General features: G+C 46.1%; 1 protein-coding gene across 1 annotated transcript in view; it reads left to right on the plus strand.

The window, feature by feature from the left end:
- The window catches only part of Evc2 (EvC ciliary complex subunit 2), an 84,407-nt gene that overhangs the window by 47,695 nt on the left and 14,555 nt on the right, over nucleotides 1-22,157 (plus strand). Inside the window, exons 13-15 of the mRNA XM_051164847.1 lie at nucleotides 5,319-5,523; nucleotides 6,323-6,439; nucleotides 19,350-19,577. Coding sequence (XP_051020804.1) covers nucleotides 5,319-5,523; nucleotides 6,323-6,439; nucleotides 19,350-19,577 — 550 coding nt within the window. The remainder of the gene's footprint in view (nucleotides 1-5,318; nucleotides 5,524-6,322; nucleotides 6,440-19,349; nucleotides 19,578-22,157) is intronic.

Raw genomic sequence — 22,157 nt, forward strand, 5'->3', positions numbered from 1 at the left:
GTCCCCAGGCCCCAATAAAAGAACTGAATGCAGAGCCTATGACCCCAGAACTGTGGAGGCAGAGACAGGATGGCCCCTACTGTCTCACCAAACTGGCAAACTCTGGGTTCAGTAAGAGACAATCTCATAAGACTAAGGTTGAGAACAATTGAGGAATACCCCTAACATTGACCTCTGGTCTCCACATTCATGTGCATAGACATGTGCATGTACTTGTATACACGTGTGCATGCACACACAAAACATACACTCATAATAAGTAAAGAACAGTAAATAAATAAAAAAGAAACGCTACATTGCCAAGCAGGGTGGCACACTCCTGTAACCTTGGCATTCAAAAGCAGGCAGAAATCATGAGCTTGAGGCTAGCCTGGCTTACAGAGTGAGACCCTACCTCACAGAACAAAACCAGAAGAGATGCTCTGTCTGGTTCAGGGGGACCCTGAAGAGTGTATGTGTGTGGCTTGCATGAGGTTGTTGAGGCCCTCTCAGCCCACCCTGTGTCAGCCGATATCCAGGTAACACATGATGTAGCCACAGGCTCAGTCTTGATTCCGTTCTGCACTGGTTTTGCCTGCTACCTCACCTGCTCACTCATGATCTGAGCTGTTTCCTGTCACTCTGCACACAGAAGTATGCAATGATTACTCGTATAGAACACAGCTGTCCTCGGTGACCAACACTCCTGCTGTGTCACTAGAAGCTGCTGGGGAAGCAGTGGGACAGTTGGTGGCATAATCCAGGGACACTGGCCGGTTATTTGTGCCAGCTCAGATTTAGCTGGGCCCCAAAAGGGGCCTTTAGTGTGTAATATGGGTTCACAAAGCATGGAGTGCTTGCTGGGGAAAACCGGAGGAGCTGCATACATGGCCAGTGTGGAATAAACATGGCTGTGTAGACGGAGAGACCCCCGTTTAAGTTGGATACCACCCGCTGTGGGAATGTGGGAAAGATGCTAAGCTGCTAAACCACGCCTGGCCTCGACTTTCTTGCCTGTAAAATGAGGTGATGGTACTGAATCTTTTAGGGTGCTTTCCGCAGTGCCTGTTGCCATCTGAAGTGTGTGATGCAAGAGCTTAGGCTGAACTTGGGGACCTGTGTGTAGACGCTGAATGGCATAGTGTCTATTTGTAACTGTCCTCCAGAGGAAGTTACTCAAATTGTTCTGGCTCTGATGGTGCTCTTCCTTTCTGAATAGTGCTCTTCCCAGGAACCAACCTTGCTGTCAGGAGACCAAGCCAGGTGTGTTCAGAGAGCGGTGTTGGCTTTATATATATATGTGTGTGTGTGTGTGTGTGTATGTGTGTGTGTGTGTGTGGTGTGTGTGTGCATCTATAGTGGTGTGTGTATGGTGCTTGTGTGGTATGTATACCTATGCGGTATGTGTGTGCGTGTGTGCACATGTGCATGTATCTGTGCTGTGGCATATGTGTTTGTGTGATCTATGTATGTGTGTATACACACACACACACACACACACACACACACACACACACACACACGTGCATGAGCGTGTGGGTGTACCCATGTGACATCTGAAGAGGCAGGGTGTCGTCCATCACTCTGCACCTTATTTCCTTAAGAAAAGGTGTCTCACTGAATTGGAAGTTTCACCATTTCTGTTAGGCTGGCTGGAATTTGCCTCTCAGGATTTGCCTGTGAATGCCCCCTCAATGCTGCGGTTCCAGGTGTACACAGCCATACCTGGCTTTTTATGTAGGTGCTGAGGATTTGAACTCAGGTCCTCATAACTGCACAGCAAATGCTCTTACCCACTGAGACACATCCCTAGTCGCTAGTGATATTATTAGCTCGTTGCATTAAGCAGTCTCCAGATTGGTCCCTTCCCCTTTGTGAGTGTGGCTTCCTTTGTTTGCCAGTCTCTGGTTAGTTGTTGCTTTCTTGCCCAGGAACACGAGATGCTGTCTCCTCTGCACAGTAAGAGGCAGATCACAAAATGGCACTTCTTATAACCACCACTGGTCTTTAGTCAACTCAGACGGTGCTCGGCCCCGACCTTCCCACAGTTCCATTCGTGCAGGATTCTGTGATGTGTTTGAATTCCATGTGACAGTCCCATTGCCCAGTGACTATTTCCCTTTGTTTCATTTGAACCTGTATTTCAGGGAGTGTTTCCAAAACCAGCACAGACTTAGCCATTTATGGGGTAATGAGACGTCTTGCTTGGCCATCAGCAAACTCTTATGACTTCTCCAGGGGTTAAGGAGGGTCAACCCACAGGCTCACGCTCCCAGCTGCTTCCACGCTTTGTTGATTTGAGAACCTGAGGGTTGTGACCTGAATTTCTGAGGCATTAAATAAAAATGGCTCTGAACAAAATGGTTCTGAACCACACTTTTGTGAGCCAGACGGGCTGCCGCAACCTCAGTGAGCAAAGGTGAAAACTGATGCAGAGAATAATAGTGTCTTTTAGCCCTGCCTACAGACTCCCAGACCAGGTTTCTGGCCTAATGCTGAGCCCCTTGTTGAGGGGGGTGGGGAGCAGGGCAGGATCCTGTCTCACACATACCTGCTTTCTGCTGACCACAGGCCCAGTCTTTTAGAAGTCTGGCGAGAGTGAGGAGAGTCATGGTAGTCCTCCTTACCAGAGGGCAACAAGCAGAGGCTGTCCCTGGGAAGAGGAACCAGGAAGAGGCATTCAGAATCTGGGGGGGGGGGGTGTTACCTGATGTCAGCTGAGGACCCTTGGCATCCCTGAAAGGCAGACTATTTTCATCGGAGAATTTTCTAGAACTTTTCAGTCCCACATTCTACACTCAGATCTGAACATATGGAGCCCACCCTTGGCTTCCTACAGCAGGCATCCTGCAAATATTTCCCAGTTTCAAACATCTACAGAGCACGTTTCATGCAGATTATGTCGATAGGATGTTGCCAGGGAAATCAGACAAACCTTGCTTGTCTGCACAGAAAAATGTGTGAAGAAGATGAATAGAGGCATACTGGCCAGTGTGGGAGCAAGGAGGGACCTCTCCCAGCATCACCCATTCCCTGAGGGTCAAGGCTAGGGTAAGGGTTCTCAAAGAAGTAGCCAGTATCCGATCCTATGGCTGCCACAGACCAGCAGCACAATCTTGGCTTAAAGCCACAGGCAGGTCATGTGCCCTCCAGAAGCTCAGGGGGTGATGCTCTGTCTCTCAGTTTTCCTTAGTTCTGGTCATTGCTGCCAGTTCTTGGCTTTTGTTGACTCAGACATATCACTGCATGGCCTTGAGGCCCCCTGGCCAGAACTTACCTTGTGCCTCCCATCCTGACCCTTCTCCAGCATCATTTAATCTTTTTTTTTATTTTATTTCTTTTTATTAATTTACTCTTGTTACATCTCAATGTTTATCCCATCCCTTGTATCCTCCCATTCCTCCCCCCCCCCCATTTTCCCATTATTCCCCTCCCCTATGACTGTTCCTGAGGGGGATTACTTCCCCCTGTGTATGCTCATAGGGTATCAAGTCTCTTCTTGGCAACCTGCTATCCTTCCTCTGAGTGCCACCAGGTCTTCCCCTCAAGGGGATATGGTCAAATGTGAGGCACCAGAGTACGTGAGAAAGTCATATCACACTCTCCACTCAATTGTGGAGAATATTCTGACAATTGGCTAGATCTGGAAAGGGGTTTAAAGTTTTCTGTCTGTATTGTCCTTGGCTGGAGCCTTAGTTTGAGCGGGACCCCTGGGCCCAAATCTGCCTATCATAATGTTCTACTTGTAGGTTTCTAGGACTCTCTGGATCCTTTTACTTTGCTATTCTCCCATGCGTTTCTCATTTAGAGTCCCAATAGGATGTCCTCCCCTCTGTCCCAGTTTCCTGGTAAGCGAAGGCTTTCGTGGGACATGCCCCTTGGGCTAGTATGCAGATATAAGTGAGTATATACCATTTGATTCTTTCTGTTTCTGGGTTAACTCACTCATTATGATCATTTCTAGCTCAATCCATTTATCCACAAATTTCGGGAATTCCTTGTTTTTAATAGCTGAGTAGTATTCCATAGTGTATATGTACCACAGTTTCTTTATCCACTCTTCTACTGAGGGACACTTAGGCTGTTTCTATGTTCTGGCTATAATGAATAAGGCTGCTATGAACATGGTTGAGCAAATTTTCTTGTTGTGTGCTGGAGCATCTTCTGGGTATATTCCAAGGAGTGAAATAGCTGGGTCTTGAGGAAGCCCTATTCCCATTTTTCTGAGATAGCACCAGATAGATTTCCAAAGTGGCTGTACTAGTTTGCATTCCCACCAGCAGTGAAGGAGTGTTCCTCTCTCCCCACATCCTCGCCAGCATGTGGTGTCACTTGAATTTTTGATCTTAGCCATTCTGATGGGTGTAAGATGGAATCTAAAAGTTGTTTTGATTTGCATTTCCCTGATGACTAAGGAGGTTGAGCATTTCTTTAAGTGTTTCTCAGCCATTTGATATTCCTCTGTTGAGAATTCTCTGTTTAGTTCCAAGCCCCATTTCTCAATTGGGTTATTCGGTTTGGTGGTGTTTAATTTCTTGAGTTCTTTATATATTTTGGATATTAGACCTTTGTCAGATGTAGGGTTGGTGAAGATTTTTTCTCAGTCTGTAGGCTGTCGCTCTGTTCTCTTGACAGTGTCTCCTGCCTTACAGAAGCTTCTCAGCCTCATGAGGTCCAATTTATTAATGGTTGACATTAAGGCCTGGGCCGTTGGTGTTCTGTTCAGGAAGTTGTCTCCTGTGCCAATATGTTCCAGGCTCTTCCCCACTTTTTCCTCTAAGTGACTTAGTGTCTCTGGTTTTATGTTGAGGTCTTTAATCCACTTGGATTTGAGTTTTGGGCAAGGCAGCACCATTTAATCTTAATTTCTCTTATTTGTACTGACTTCATTTTAAAATATGCCTCATCTATAGTGAGGTATGGGATTGACCTTGAACAGACAACCCGGGGGGAGGGGGGAGGGGACCCAGTTCAGTCCCTAGCACCCAGCTACACAGTGTGGTGCCTAGCATGCACTGGGTTGTTAAATGAATCACTGGTCTCCGTTCCTGATGCAGGGCTCAGGGCTAGACCTGTGTTCACAGGAAGTGAACATCCCTCCTCTGCACCATGACAGGCTGCTTACTTGGCTGGGTAGACAGTGCCTCATTTGCCTGATATAGTGTATACTGCACCATATACATTAGGCACTCAAGAAATGCGCACAACGCCATGGATAAGCATCCGAAGCTCCCTGTGCCAGTCAGGGATTTAGCTCAGAGATGTTGTACCTACGGCTTCTCTCCCTAGCCCTTGCCATGTTGTCTCTGACCCAGTCCACGGTCACTGTCCCTTCCCAGGAAGCTCTGCTGTGCAGCCATCTCATTGTCTGAAGAAGACCTGCTTAGGGTGAGGCAGGAGGCCCAGGGCTGCTTCACCCAGCTGGACCGGAGTTTGGCCCTCCCCAGAATCCGAGCGCGAGTGCTGCAGCAGCAGTTGCTGATGGCCTGGCGGGAAGGAGAGTTCCGGAAACTGGACCAGGCTCTGGCTGCACCTGAGCTGCAGGTAGGGGCTGTGTCTGGCCTGCCCACTGCAGAGATGACTGTGGATTCACAGGATCCTGTGCCTCCATCAGCTCTGAGCTAATCATCTCCTGCCCTGATCCATGGTGGCCTCTGAACACTCCTGGAACTTCTCAGCTTGCTCTGCTCTTACGGTCTACAGTAGACCATGATGGTGCCAAGCCCAGGGACCACCAGCAGCCATGATTATCAGCCTCCTCCAGATCATAGCAACATTCTTCTGCTCTCCTGAGCATTGACAGGGTGTCAGGGAGTCACCTATTTACCCCTGCCTTCAGCTCACACCACTTTCTGATTCAAGGGTCCAAGGGCCCTTTTTATATATGACGCAGAGACGAGTGCTAGGGTAACCTTGGCTGGGCCATGAATAGGGGGCTCTCTTATATTGGTCCTAAAGGGCTGAGGACTGACAGCCACCTTAAGGGACACTGCTTATGTGTATGCATCCTCTGGAGCCCTATGGACCAGCACAGGATAGACCCAAGGCTGCAGCGCTGCTTGGCCTGTCCACATTCTGTCCTGACCTCTTTGTTCTGCAGAGGCCATTCCTTAGACCCCTCAGGACCTTTGCACCTCCCATCCTAGGCTCAGCCTTTGCTTCTAGGGAGCCCAATGGAAGATGAAGCCCTTGAACTCGCTGCTTCCTCTGCCTGCAGCATGATTTGTGGTCTAGTCAAGTGCAAGCTCAATGTGGGCTCTACACACACACACACACACACACACACACACACCTTTTGCTTGGGAAGAAGCCAATGTGTCATCTGACCTGTCTCTTCCCACAGTCCAAGGCGAGAAAGCTGCGTTCTAAAGGCAGAGGCAAGGCAGATCTTCTGAAGAAGAGCCTGGAGGATAAGATCCGCCTCTTTGAGGAACGAGCCCCCGAAGACCTGGCAGACAAGGTAGGGCTGAGCTCTGGCTGTCTGCAGCATGCAGAGCTCAGAGAACAGAGGCCATGCATTGCCAACCAAGCAGCAGGCCACAGAGTGCCCAGTTTTTCAGATGGGGCCCATTCTTTGAAAGTGCTCTGATTCCCTCCTCAAGAAACCCTCTTCCTCCTCCTATCTGCCTGGAGATTTCCCTCAGCTTCTTCCTTGACCATAGTAGCTGCCATATGTGAGCATTTGTGTGTGTTACTTCTGTGTATCTCTTGGAGTGTGTACACATGTGTGGAGGGCTAGAAGCTAACCTAACATACCATTTCTCAGGAGCCGTCCACTTTGTACTTTGAGATAGGGTGTCTCACTATGACCTGAGGCTTCACCCTGTTAGGTTAGGCTGTCTGCACAGTAAAGTCCAGGGGTACCCTTCCTCCTCCACAGTGCTGAGACTCTAAATGTGAACTGCCACACACGGTGGTTCTCATGGGTTCTTGAAGCTGAACTCAGGACCTATGCTTTCCAGGCAAGCACTTGACAAATGAGCCATCCTTCCTATCCTCACCCCATGTATCTGCACAGCCTCTCCTCACTTGTCACTTCTTAATTGTCCTGGGTACTGACTGCATCACAGTTCACCCAGTCCCCTATGGGGCTCTAGCTCTGTCCTCTGCTCTCCTCAGGTGTCTCCGTTTTCACATAGATGAAGGCTTCTCCTCACAAGAGGTCTCTCTTCTAAGAAGCCTCCATAAGCACCCTACTGTTTCCCACTCATCCTTCCTCCACCCTTTCTTATCTTAACATCCAGCACACTGTCCATCTCCTTCTCAAATATTCTGAGCAGGCAGCATGGTCAGGCACTATGCACATGAGCGTTGATAGAGGATGCCCTAGCCCACACCCACAGACACATGCTGGAGCGATGGATGGACCGTGCATACTTAGCTAAGGCTACAGACTGGGGTTGGTGCCACTGAGGGAGCAGAAGAAACGCGCTGTTGTCGTCCCAGCAAGGGGAGTCTGTCCATAGTGGGATGCTCTGCAGAGAGGACACAAGCTTCCTGGGAGGTACCATGCTAGACAAAATACTGTGTCATAGCTTCTAGGGTGCTCGTGTGTCCCTGTGCTCCACAGAGGGAGTGTGTTCAGGGAGAGTGTGGCCATATGTCAGAGCTGCTGGTTTTTCATGCTCTGTGCCTAGGTTTGATGGCTTTTAAAAATAAAAAGTCATTATTTCTTGCTTCCTTGAAACAAGATCTCACTTTGTTGCCTTGCTGGCCTTGAACTACTTACTGATCCTGCCGTCTCAGTTTCCTGAAGACTAGGATGACAGGTGTGTGCTGCCACACCTGGTGCAGCTTTTTTGGTTTTAGCACAGGTGTGTTAGGACATGTGTGTGTTGTCTGGACCTGATCTCTTGTCTCTGCCCAATTGTGATGTCGCCAAGACTCCCTGGGGGGAACAGAGCCAAAGTCAGGCTTCCAAAAAGCAGGCGGAGGGGAGACAGGAAGAGGTGTGAATGTTCACATGGCTGCTGCCCAATGAAGAAAGGATCTGTGCTGTGTAAGCCAAGCCTCAGAGAGAAAGATGTTGAGAGGTACTGTCACTGTGACCTTTTCTTTATCCTTTACTTGTGTGTCTGAGGATGCAAATGTCTGTGCATGTGTGGCAGACCCAGAGGACAACCTCAGGAGTCATTTCTCAGGCACTATCCACCCTTTGTTGTTGTGAGAAAGGGTCTCTTTTGCTATTGGCCTGCAGCTTGCCAAGTAGACTAAGCTGGCTGGCCAGTGAGCCTAAGGGAGACATGCCTGTATCCATCTCCCCAGCACATACCACTGTGCCTGGGTTTTTCAATGGGTTTTTAATGTGGAGTCTGGGCCTCGAACTTAGGTCCTCATGCTTGCAAGGCAACCACTTTACCAACTCCCTGCTCTACCTGTGACCTTATCCAACTCAGAGGTGAGGGCCAATGTGATACACACACGAAGGCAGATTTACTCAGCCAGGTGACCAGCAGGTCTGAGATCGGTTTCTCTCTCCTGCCATTGTCTGGAGCCCCTGTGCTGGGAACGCGGGAAGTGTGCACAGCTCTGGTTGTTGTGTGGCATTTCATGTCTTACACTGATGCGGAATGGATCTCTGTCTACATCATCTTTCTTGTTTTCTTATGCATGTGCTCTGATTTCTGTTTGTTATATGTACATGTTAGTGTGTGCATGTGCACGCGCGCCTGTGTGTGCATGTGTGGAGTGTGTGTGTATGTGTGTATGTGTGTGTGTGTAGATCAGCCTGCTCCTGTGTACATATGCCTGTCTGTGAGGTAGAGGACAGGATGGTGTACATGTCTTTTGTCATTTGCTCTCTACTTTTTTTTTCTTTTTTAAAATATAAGCTCTCTTTTGAACCTCAAGTTTACCAGCTGTCTATGTCAGTCTCAGGAATCCTCCTGTCTCCACATCTCCAACATAGGGTTATATACTCACTGTCCTGCCCAGCTTTTATGTGGGTGCTGGGCATATGGATTCAGGTCTCCTGCTTGCACGGCAAGCCCGTTAGCAGCTGAGCCATCTCTCAGCCCTATGTATTCCCACTATCCACCTATTACCTACTTATCTGTCAGTCTGTCAAACATCTTTTGCTATGTTCCCCTCCCCCTCCCCTCCCCCTCCACTCACTCCCCCCCTGCTCCCCCCTCCCCCCCAACACACTGAAACTTGAAGGGTTCCCACATCAAAACATTACCTTTCACCCCAGGATAATGTCTCACCCTACATGGGAGTGTTAAACCCGCTTAACCTCCTCACTGAATGGGTGCACAGGTTCTCAATGTTGCAAGCATCCTGGAGTCTCTGCATGAATTGGTCACCTGTCATAGTGAGGGTCAGAGAGCAGCCGCCACTGTGCATATCGCCAATGAGAGGATGGCAGGGACTGAGTGACCTTACAGCTTCTGTCCCAGAGCTGTGAGCGACAGAGCCGAGCGTGAAGCTTTTGCGCTTTGCATCTTTTCTCACTAGTAGGGTCCATCGGACGGACAACTCAGCTCACCCCCCCCACCACCACCACCATGCTTCTCCTGCTGGTTTTGGCCAGCAGGCGTGAGACTACTCATAAACATTCCTCAGGGGCACGCAAAGGTAAATGGAAGTGACAGGACCGTGGTTCTGTTCACCCATGGTTCCTCAGTTTGCTTTAATGACGCACACCTCCGCCATCTTCACGGACCCACCCATTCCCTTCATTATTCGCTCACTGTTTTCAGGTTTTGTGATGTGCTGTACGCGCCCACGCACATTCCTCAGGAACATCACACCCAGGGCGGAACTTCATTCCCAGTCACTAGCAGCATGCCCCTATGTGCTTCTGCAGCTGCCTGGCCATTATGCAGAGGTGGCTGGTATTTGCCCGGACACCTCTTCAAGGTCCTCTTGACGTCACAGCTCATTACCATTTAAGCAAGAGAGTACTGTGCTCACCTTCAAGAGAGGGAGTGGGTGGCATGGTTTCTCACAAGTGTCTGTCTTAGGGACGGGAGGGGTGCTCACAGAGCCAGGAAGCCCAGGAAGACTCCATTTTGTTCTCCTAATGTCTGTTCTTATGCCTGTCTCAGCCCTTGAGGCAGGTGGTGTGCCCGCATTTCCCTGAAGTACTGAGGGAGAAGTGTCATAGCTTCCTACAGCCCCAAACAAACCCAGACTCCGTTACTTATGGTCATGGGGCTGGGGGTGCAATACAGGTCTTTGCTCATGTGTGGCAAGTGCTGTACCACTGACCTACTCCCAGCCCCCCACACTCTGTCTCTCTGTCTCTGTCTCTATCTCTGTCTGTTTCTCTCTCTGTCTCTCTGTCTCTGTCTCTATCTCTGTCTGTCTGTGTCTATCTCTGTCTCTCTGTCTCTGTCTCTGTCTCTCTCTCTCTCTGTGTTGCATGTGTTGAGAGGACAAAAATCAAACACAGGTATTCTTCCTCAGTCACTGTCCACCTGGTTTGTTGGGACAAGGTCTCACTTAGAACTTTTCAAGTAAGCCTGGCTGGCTGACCAGAGCTGCAATGTCTCCCCAGCATTGGGATTACACGCGGGTGGCAGCACAGCCAGCTTTTTCATATGGGCTCTGGGGAGCGAACTCAGGTCCTTATGCTCATCGTACTCAGCATATTTTATTTTTAAATATGTCCCTTCTCTTCTGAGTCTCTTCAGGACTTTTAAGAAGAAGGGATATTAGATTTAGTCAAATGCTTCTGATGAGATAGCCATGTGTTTTCTATCCTTGGGACCACTTATATATATGTTAAAACAACTACTGATTTCCATCTATTGAACCATCCCTTTGTCTCTGGCATAAAACCAACATATTTGTGGTGAATAATTTTTTTAATGCGTTCTTGATTTCAGTTAGCAAGTGTTTTGGTGAGAAGTTTTGTGCCTAAGTTCATTGGAGAGATTGTTTCAGAATTATCATGTTGCTGCTGCTGCATCTTTGTCTGGTCATCAGGTAACACTAACTTCATAAATGTTTCCTCTCTTTCTATTTTCAGAAGCACCTGGTGAAACTCACCAGTGAATCCATCAGGGCCTGGACTATTTTTAGTTGGGAGATTTTTAATTACTGCTTCAACTTCATAGCTGATTATAGATCAGTTTAAATTATTTACCTCATCTTTGAATAATTTTGGTATATCATATATATCTAGAAATGCATCCACGTCTTTAAAATTTTTCCAATTTAGTGGAATGAATGTACGTTTTTCTAAGTTTTGCTGGTATCTGTTGTAGTGGCTCCCTTTTCATCTCTAATTTTATTTATCTGCGTCTTCTCTTCCTTTTGGTTCATTTGGCTAAGGGTTTGTCTATCTTGTTTATCTTTTTCAAGAATCGGGTCTTGTTTTTTTTTTTCCACTTTATTTTCTGCTGCCAAATTAATGTTTTCTTTTGCGCTAGTGATCTGGAGTTTGACTTGTTTCTTTTTCAGAACATTGCTAAGTCGTTTATTTGAGATCTTTCTAATATCTTTCTAAAGGCACTTGGAGCTATACATTTCTTTAAGACGTCTTTCATTGTGTCCTGTGGGTTTTGATATATTTTTTAATTTTTTATTTGATTCTAGAAATGCTTTTATTTTCTTCTTGATTTCATCAAGGACCAATTTGTCATTTAGTGGTGTGTTTTTAAATCCCTGTGAGTTTATGTATGTTCTAAAATTTCCTGTGTTGTTGATTTGTTCTATTCTATTCATATTCCATTATGATCAGATAGAACACAAGGGATTTTTTTCAATTTTCATAACTTTTTTTACATGTAGACACTGCATAACTTGTTATAGCAGATTTTCTCACCTGCAGTTTTTAAATTTTTTTTATTTTATTAATTTATTCATATTACATCTCAATTGTTATCCCATCCCTTGTATCCTCTCATTCCTCCCTCCCTCCTACTTCCCCCCTACTCCTCTCCCCTGTGACTGTGACTGAGGGGGACCTCCTCCCCCTGTATATGCTCATAGGATATCAAGTCTCTTCTTGGTGACCTGTTATTTCTTGAGACTTGACTTGTGTGCTAATGCATCATCTATTTTGGAGGAAGTTACATGGAGTGCTGAGAAAAATGTGTATTCTGCAGTATATATATGGAATATTATGGAGATGTCTGTTAAGTCCATTTGATCTTTGATGTCATTTAATTCATATATCTCTCTATTTTGGTGGGATAACTTGTCAGTTGGTGATATTGAGGTAGTGAGGTCACCCACTGCTATTGTGCTGGGGTTAATCCATGGCATTACATCCAGTTGTTTTATGGAATTAAATGGACCTGTGTTCGTATGTTTAAAATCTTAATGTCTTCCAGATAGCCATTCTCTTAATCAGTTGCCACTTTCATATTTTCTCACTAGTTTTGATTTGAAGTACATCTTTTCAGGTATTAGAACAATGAAACCTGCTTGTTTCCTAGGTGCACTTGCTTGGAGCACCTTTCTCCATCCTTTCACCCTAAGGTAGGGCCTGTCTATTATAATTAAAACGTGTCTCGTAGAGGCAACAAATAGATCGCTCCTACCTTTTGATCCAATTTGCTAGTCTGTGCCTTTTTATTAGGGAATCGAGACCATTAACATTCAGAGTTATTGAAAAAAGGGTGTGCATTGGTTCTTGCCATTTTGTTGCCTTTGTGGTGTTTGGTTTTGTTCCCTTGCATGGCTTTTATTCTAGAGTGGTTTATTCTTCCCGTTAGCCTCATGGATGGAATTGTTTTTCTCTTCAGCCCCAAGGGAATTTCTTCAAGCGTTTTCTGCAGGGCAGGCTTAATGATCATAAGTTCCTTTGACCTATTCTAATCATGTAAATTTCTTATTTTTCATTCAGCCATGACATAACTTTTTCTGGGTAGAATTCTCTCCGTTGGCAGTATTGCCTTTCAGAACTTGAAATAATCTTTCTAGGCTTCGTGGGTTTCAAAGTTTCACTTGAGTCATTCCTTCTTGTCCTGTTGGGCCTACTGCGTGTTGCTGTGTATGTTCTGTTGGGCTTACTGCGTTTTGCTGTGTATGTGCTTCTGTCTTGCAGCTTTCAATATGAGCTCTGTTCTGCATATTTAGTGTTTTTATTATTATATGGGGGGTGCCCTTTTCTGGTTTTGTGCGTTTGGGTCCTAATTGCCTACTGTATTTGGCAATTTTTTTATTTTCATTTGATTCTAGAAATGCTTTTATTTTCTTCTTGATTTCTTCAAGGACCAGTTTGTCATTCAGTGGTGTGTCTTAAAATCCCTGTAGGTTTGTTAACCTCTTTTCCTAACTCTGGGAAAATTTCTGTTTACTATCCTCTTGAAAATATTTTCTATGCCTTTAGAATGATACTTTTCTCCTATGTCTATTATATGTTGGTTTAGTCTTTTCAGGGAGGGGTCTGTGTATCTTGAAATCTCTATTGTTACAGTCTTGCTTTGTTTCTGTGCTTGTTGGATGGCTCCAGCTCTTCCTTCTTGTCTTCAGGCTCAATATTCCACCCCATTTGTGACTCATTGTGCTGCTGACATTTTCCAGGGAGCTTTTTATTTGACTTATTGACTTTTCTTTTCTAGCATTTGAGATGGTTTTTTCTTCAGATTTCTGTCTCTGCTGAATTCATCTTTCACATCGCATCACTATCTCCTTTATTTTGTTCAACTATTTGATTTTGTACTTCATTAGGGGTTCATTTTTCCTTTTTGATTTCTTTAAATGTACTTATCATTGTTTTGATTTCTGTATCTTGGATTTCCTTTTAAACTCACTCTCCCTACAGGCCATCACTATAGGGTTAATAATTTCTGGAAGAGCTGGGCGGTGGTGGTGGTGGTGTATGCCTTTAATCCCAGCACTCGGGAGGCAGAGGCAGGTGGATTGCTCTGAGTTCGAGACCAGCCTGGTCTACAAAGCAAGTCCAGGACAGCCAAGGCTACACAGAGAAACCCTGTCTCAAAAAAACCAAGTTGTTGTTGTTGTTGTTATTATTATTATTATTATTATTATTATTATTATTATTATTATTATTATTATTTCTGGAAGAGTTTATCTTAGTTTTGTGGGCTACTGTTGGAATTTACACAACTGTTGTTGCTTTTTAAAAATCAGCTATTCTTTTTCTAGTGGACTATTTACAGTGTTCAAGTGTGAGACCTGGTGGAGTTGAGTGTGTAGCTCACAAAATAATTCCTCAGTCCATGCGCTCTGTAAACTGTACATCACTCCCTGGGCAGGATGCTAACTGCTGGATATTAGCAATATGCAAATGTAACAGCCTGCTATCAGCAGCGACAGTATGGCACCCACTGCAATTTTAGTTAATTAGATTAGAAGTGGGAGGGAAATAGTAGGCTAGGGATAAGGATTAATTATTTGAACTACTTTGTAAAGAAGAAGAATGAGGTGGGTAAAGAAGCTGCGGGGGAGGGGGGGGGAGTTGGGATCCTGCCCTAACAGGATTTTAGAGATTGTTAAAGTTACAGATGGTTATAACTGAGAAGCAAAAAGAGGAGGGGATAAAGCTGAGAGAAAGAAGATAAGACATGGAAGTAAGAGCCGTATAGCAGAGGTGTGGCTGGAGAGCATAGAGAAGGATGCTTTACAGTAGGCTGGGTGAAGATGAACAGTCCTCGGACCTAACTGAGCAGCACACGAACAAAAGCAATGGCGTGTTAAAACGTTCTGGGGAAATTTAGGAAATACTAGGAGGCAAAGCCCAGAAGGTAATGGCTAAAAGGAGTGTTTGTGGAATGAATTGCTGGCCCAGCTGGGCTGAGTTGACAGGTGAAGTTCTCAGATTCCTCTTGTTTTGCTTGTTTTCACCCAGTGCTGTGAGTAGCAGGGAGGGCACAGGGCAGTGGGAGACTTCCTTCTCTGTGTAGGTTCCCTCTTGATAGTTCTTTGGGGCCTCTGCACCTCACTGTGCCCCTCTTCTGATCCTGGAGGTCCTGTGGACTTGAGGAAGGCCCTGCTGGTGCCACGCCCTCGCATCTCCATTTGATTGTTCCTAGACCTGGTAAGGACTGGTGTCATCTGGAATCCCACGAAGACCTGGGACCGTGGGACCATGGGACCATGAAGGGCATCTTAGGACACAGAAGGGGCTTCCTCATGCTTCTAGTGCTGTCAGGGAAACCGAGGAAGGAAGTAGTTTGAACTCCCTACTTAAAATAAGAACGTTTAGCAGGGCCTTGTTCTCAAACCAGTTGCTATTATTTGAGATGCATGAATATGTAAGAAAGCCAGCCATTAATACCGCATAGATATGCAAATCTGTCCTTACCCAGGATTCTCCCCCTCAAGGATTCAAACCTGATATAGAGATGTAATCTCACCAGGTGCTGGAATTAACACAGTAAGCTTTCCAAAGAAAGAAAGGGAGATTGTGGAAAGCCTTTTTAAACATTTCCTGTCCACGGGTGTTATTAAGGCATATACAAAAGGGTTTGCGCTTTCATCACATTGAAGGTATTAACTTGCAATAACTTGGAGCTGTCCCTCAGGGCACGCTGTCTCCCTGCTGACAGGGCACTGTGCCTTGGGAAGGCTGAGGCCCAAGGAGCTTGTAAGGTCTACAAAGGCACCAACAACTCAATGACAGCCCAGGCTTTATTTTTGAAGAGATCTGCTGCTGGCATAAGGAAGCAGAGACCAGAGTCCACTTACAGGCTAGAGGATGTGGGGAGGAGACTGACACCTTTCCTCTTTGGCTCATGGTCGGTCATTGTTAGGAAGGCTAAGGAAATAAGGTGAGTAGGTTAAACATCTCTCCTGGTCAGCTGTCAGTAGAGGCTGCCTGAGCTGGGAGAGCAAAAATCTAGAAAACCAATTTACTTTAGTTTCAGGAATTGTCATTACTCTAAACCAAATAGAGAAATTTTACAAATGGCACAACCATGGCTAACATTCCTGATTGTTTTTAAGATAATTGGAAAAGGAAATGGAGATATTCTCTATGCAATTGCCTTCTGCTGGTCAGGGCAGTTTCCCCTTGAGGTGGCTCTTACGAAGATCTGAGGCCCAGGAGCATTGTCTGTTTGTCTTTGCCTTTTCAGTTCTGGAAGCATCCATCCATCTTTATTTAGGACAAAGCCTTACCATGTCCTTTTTCTCAAAGAACGTCTTTATCCTTCCTTTCTTTTACCACCTCCTTGTCCCACTTACCAGCCTTTTTTACTTTATTGTTGTTGTTAATCCCCTCTCCTTTTCTTTTTGTAATTGTTATTTTTTTCATATAATACAATTGGATCCTATTCTCTCCCTTCCCTCAACTCTTTCCAGACCCTCCCTACCTCCTACCTTATTTCATGGCTGCCCACCACTCAAAAAAGAAAGAAAGAAGAAAGAAAGTCAAACCAACCAACCAAAAGCCCAATAAGACAAATAAACAAACAAACAACCCCCAAAACAAACAAAAAACCCACAGAGTCCTCTTTGCATTGGTAATATCATGAGACATAGTAACATTAATAAATTTACCATCTTACTTGGAATCTCACTGTTGAATCCAGTGACATTTGTCTAGACCCAGAACACATGACCTTTACAACCTGCGTGGATTGTTGAGATGAGCCCTGTCTGCAGGTTGTGTTTTGGAACAGAGATTAGCAGAGATGGCACAAGGTTAGTCTTTCTCCCCTCAGAGTGTTAGAAAGGAATCTCTCCGTAATTTTTTTTACCATGACCATGGGGGTATCTGACAGCACGTGCAGCCTGATTACATTTGTAGGTTTTTGAATCTTTTGTATGTAGTTTCTTAAGTTAGTTTTTAGAGTTTATTTGGGAGACAGAGAAGGTAGGTATAGTGCAGAAAAGAGAAAGGATTTGCCTGACGGTCCATTACTAGGGGAGCAAAGGAATTAAGGTGAGCAGTAGTTAAAGATGTCAGGAGATGGAAAAGCATCTCTCATGGTTGGCAATTACTGACAGGGAACCATCTAGAAAAGCGAGTAACTTTTGTTTCATAAATTCTCTTGTTCAACGAGGATTGGGGAGCTTAACAAGATGGTGAGACTCTGGCTAACATTCCTGACTTTAGTTTCTAGTAGATTAGTAAAAATGGGCATGGCTGTCATTCTCTTAACTACTTCCTGCTGGTCAAGGGCTGTACCCTCACCAGGGAAAGGAGATCGGGACAATCTTTAGCATTGGAAACTTGAAGGGAAAACACACCATCAGTGTGTCTTTTGGCCATTTCCTGGATACAGGACTTCACTCTTTGATACAAAGTATGTTTCACAATTAAAAAAAAAAAAAAAAAAAAAAAAAAAGACAGGGTAGAAATATGTGCCCTTTAAATTAGGGTCCAAGAAGGAAGGTAGGTTCAGTAGTGGAGGTCAGCAAACAGTCACATGATGGAGGATGAGGAGGCACATCAGAGACTGAGTGAGAAGCCCAGAGTTTCTGGGAATACTTCCAGTCTCTGACAGAACAGCCCATCTTCTTTGGCTGGCTCTTAGCTTCTACCTATTTAGTTTCAGTTACCTTGGAAACCCATCCAGGATGGGTTCTCCAGACTGGACAAAGATTGGGTCTAGTGTCTAGTCCTGAGAATCTGGCTGGCCTTTCCCTGATGAGCCCATGTTTCTTGGAAGTGTTATGCTCACCCTGATGCTCTGTGCTGTTCTGGCCCCTGCTGCTGGCGGGTGGTGGCAAAGCATGCATCTATGCATGAGTGTCATCCTTGCAGACGTTCTCCTGTGTGCGTGTTCTCTGTGGCCAGAAGCCTCTGAATGTCCCTCCAGGGTGCAGCACTCTCCTTCTCTTGTTCGTGTCCTGACTCATCCCGACCCCTCCATGTTTCAAAGCCTTGGTGCTTTTGGAAGGACAGGCATGAGCCTCTCAAATAGGACTGCATTCTCCTGGAGACATGCAGGGAGGGCTGGGCAGTCATGGGAGGGATGTGAGCCTCAGCTTCAGCTTGCTGTCTCGTCCTAGTGACTCTACAGAAGCATCAGGTACAAACATAAATATTAAAACAGGTTGCATGGCAGGACAAGGCCCATGGGCTTTGTTTTTTTGTTTTTATTTATTGTGTTAAGTCATACCACAGAAGATTTACCAGTAGAAACACTTTTAAAGGCTCAGGTATTAAAGTGGTAAGGCCACTGGTATTAAAGTGTGTTCATACTGTGCTGAGCCATCATCACCATCAGCTCTAGAAATTTCCATCTTGCAAAACTGAAGCATCACACCAGTTCCAAAGCAGCTCCCCGTTTGCTTCCACCTTAGCCCCTGGAAACCACAGTTATGCACTGCGTGTGACCACACAGTATTTGTCCCTTTGTGACTGACAATTCTCACTAAGCCTAACTCTCTCAAGGTTCACCCCAATGAGTTACCTTCCTGTCCCCTGTCAAATCCTGTCATGCCCTGTGGATGTTTCATTTATCCATTCATCCATTCCCGGCAGTGGTCATGCTGCTCCTGCCTTTTAGCTATCATGGGTGAAATTCTAGAAACTTTAAAGATAAAATGAAAATCTTGGAAGAGATGTGGACTGTCCACCTTTCTTTTTGATTAGCCCCTTATTCTCCTGAGTTGGGGATGAGAGCACAGTGACCAGCTTTCCAAGGCACAGGGAGTAAGCTTACAGTGTCTGTGTAGGAAGCATATGAGGTGTGTTGGTAGTACATGGGAGGCTGAGGCAGGGGAATTACTGGTTTGAGGAGGGGAATATATGGAAAAAAAGACAGAAAGAAAAAAAGGCATGGACCTCAGAGAGACAGCTCAGCAGGTAAAGGCACCTGCTGCCAAGCCTAAGAACCGGACAGAGTACCATCCCTGGAACCCACCTGGTAGAGCGAGAGCACCGACACTTACAAGATGCCCTCTGACTTTGACATGTACTATGTGGTGTACACACACCCACACACACACACGTAAAAATAATACAAAGAAGAAAATGCAAGGGATAAGGGCAGTAGAGACCAGACGCACACAGGTGCTGAGATAACAGCTGAGCCAGAAGGGCCCTCCTGCATGGAAACATAGTGGCTGGTAAGGGGAGTCGGAAGAGGAGTATGAAATGAAGGAAACGCAGAGAAGAGACAGCATGAAGAACAAGGGGGCTGGGTGGGAGCAGCCAGAGACCCAAAGGGCAAGCATCAGGAAGGAGATGGAATCCACCCGAGAGCAAAGTCACCAACCCCAATGGAGGCGCTTTGAGGGTTCAGTGTAGCTGAGGCCTGGGACAGGTGCAGACTATCTTCCATCCCCCCAGGACGCAGGGAGCCTGTGAATGGGCTGGCAGTGGACAGAACCAGCTCTACTCACCTCTGAAAATACACAGATGGTGACGGGCACTGAGCCTGGGCTGCTGTCCTCTGCAGGGAAGGCGGGGTTCTCAGCTTGTGTTCTCTGCGAGGCAATGGGTTCTCTCCTCCCTCACAGCCTCCTAAGGTCCTCTGGTTCTTTTTCCCCTTCCCCAGGTGCGAGGGGAGTTGCTCCAGGAGAGGGTCCAGAGGCTGGAGGCCCAGGAGGCGCGCTTTGCTGAGTCCCTTGTGGTTCTGCAGTTCCAGAAGGTGGCCCGGGCTGCTGAGACCCTCTCAGTCTACACCGCCCTGCTTAGCATTCAAGACCTGCTGCTGGGGGAGCTGAGTGAGTCCGAGACATTGACCAAGTCAGCCTGCATGCAGATCCTGGAGTCGCACAGCCCGGTGGGTGAGCAGGGTTGGCGCTAGGAAGGGGTACCTGCCCCCAATGGCTCCTTGTGCTGCCTGGTGTTTTGTCAGGCATAGAATTGGTTTCTATTACGCGTCCTGTATGTGAAGTGGGAACCAACTAAGGTGACTTTACTATACAAGAGCACGATGCCTTAGCCAGCCCAGCTCTCTCCAGCGATGACCCTTTACCTCTGAACAGATACCCTCTGAATCTCCACGCTCTGGGAACTGGATGCCTCTTCCTTTCTAGGCATGAGTCCTCATTGGCATTGTCTCTTCACAGATTCTAAGAAAGCACACCATGGATCTTTCAATTAGGGCACACACCAAGTGCCTCAGGCTGTGTGTTTACTTCCGAATGTCACCAGCACTCCCACTTACTATGTTCTTTCAGGCTGAAGAACTGTCTCCATGAAACAGAAGCTGTGGTAAAGCAGTTCTGAGGACTAATTTTGGGTCCTTTGCAAGTGGGTGTTCTTTTAATTTTTATTCTATTTTTAACTATATTTATGTGTGTCTGTGCGTGCTTATATACACACGAGGAGAAGTGCTGATGGGGGCCAGAGGAAGGCACTGGCTCCCCTGAGCTTGGAGTTACAGCCAGTTGTGAGCTGCTAGACATAGGTGCCGGGATCTGAACTCAGGCCCTCTGGAAGAGCAGCATGTACTCTTAACCACTGAGCCATCCCTCTAGCACTGATATGTGGATTCTTCCCTCATATTTTATTAATTCTTTCAGAACTTCATCCAACATATTTTGATCATATTCACCCCTCCCCCAACTCCTCCCAGATCTACCCACCCAACTTGGTGTCTTTTTTTTCCCTCAAGCCACCAAGTATAGTTTGTGCTCCCCATATACTCTTTGATATGTGGCTCTCTACAAAAGTACGGTCAACCTACCAGGGGCTCGGGCTCTCTCTCTCTCTCTCTCTCTCTCTCTCTCTCTCTCTCTCTCTCTCTCTCTCTCTCTCAAGGGATGGAGCTTTGTGCGAATTCTTTTTTCCATGTGAGAATTTTGTCTGCCTTGAGTTTTCTCAGGTCTTGCTGAGGTCATATGTGCAGCTGACTTGCTGTGTCTGGAAAATTCTCTCCTTGTTTTATCTACCTTCCTGGGACTTACTATCTCTCAGCCTCCTCTTCCAAAGTGATCCCTGAGTCTCGGGAGGGTGGGAGTGATACAGATGTCCTGTTTAGGCTGGAACATTCTAGAGTCTCTCTTGCAGTGCCAGTTGAGGGTCTCTGTGTTGACCACCATCTGCAACTAAACATAGCTTCTCTGGTAAGGGTTGAGAGTATGTATGAATTTTTTTTTTTATACCATGAATTACAGTAATAGCTTCCAGTGAGGAAAAAATGTCTCATTTACTGAGGCCCTGGGCGGGCAGGCAAGCGCTGAGATGATGTGACCCTCCATGATCTGACTGACACTTCCTTACTTAATGGCGCTTCTTAGTGTTATCCTTTAGGCAGGATCAGTCACAACTGTAGTCTTGCACTGCCCTGGGTAAGCTCTTTGTCACACATTGTCTTAAGTAACTGCTGAGCTGTGCTATTGCTGTTCTCAGTTCCCAGGTAAAGAAACTGCCAGATGTCTCCTTATGAGGCAGCCTGGCTACTGGAACAGGTCCGAAACCAAATCCATTTCTGACTTTGACAGACATGTCAAGCTTGTAGACAGTTCCAGTTGAGTTTGCCAAGGCTGTAAGCTGTGATTTCTTTAAGATGGAACAAAACAGCAGAGGAGTCTGAGGAATCCAGGATTGTTTTTGGTAAACCTATGTATCCTGCCCTGTTGTAGTTAATCAGGGTTGGTACAGAAGTGGGGTCATTATAGAAACTCTAGCCCCAAATCCCCAAGTGTGGACACACAGAATGCACATGCTTTCTCATGCTTTGTGAACTGGAGAAGATGGAGGTTTCCCAGTGGCTGTGTCTCATGCACACTGGGCTCACAGAGAAGACAGAGCCAGACAGAGGCTGGCTCTTCCACAAGCAGCTGCTGGGCCTTAGACCCAGCAATGTAACTTTGTGGAGATAAGGAGATGAGGCTGTGTCCTGGTGAGGCGGGAGTGTGAGAGCAGAGGTGTCTCCAGCCTGCTCCGGGCCAGAGCAGACCCTGACTGTGAAGTTTAAAGCAAGGCTGTGCTACCATGAGGAGGGAACCCAGGAGGAGCACAGCCCACACAGGATGATAAACAAAGCTGAAATTGTTCTAAGTGAGTTGACTGTCTCTGTCCAAAAGCATCCTCTCCAGGGAAGAATAGTCTCTGTGGGGACTTTAGGAAACCCACAGACTAAGTTCAAATGGCCATAATACCTTGAGAAAAAAAAAAGTCACATAAAAAAGTCATACAGAAGCCAGTCCAGATGACCTAGGCACAGGATAAACAATAATAACAGTAAAAAAAAAATGATATTAAGTTTGCTGAAGAATTTAGTGTTCAGATTATCAGCATAGGATGTAAAGTAATTCTGTGTGTAATTTATTATAGAAGCTAATGATAATATAAAAGTGATTTTAAAAATTTTACCTACTTGGTAAAACTTGTACATAGTTCCTAAAATTCTCAA

The sequence above is a fragment of the Acomys russatus genome, chromosome 22 (assembly GCF_903995435.1).
Source record: "Acomys russatus chromosome 22, mAcoRus1.1, whole genome shotgun sequence".
In the NCBI taxonomy this organism is placed as follows: domain Eukaryota; kingdom Metazoa; phylum Chordata; class Mammalia; order Rodentia; family Muridae; genus Acomys; species Acomys russatus.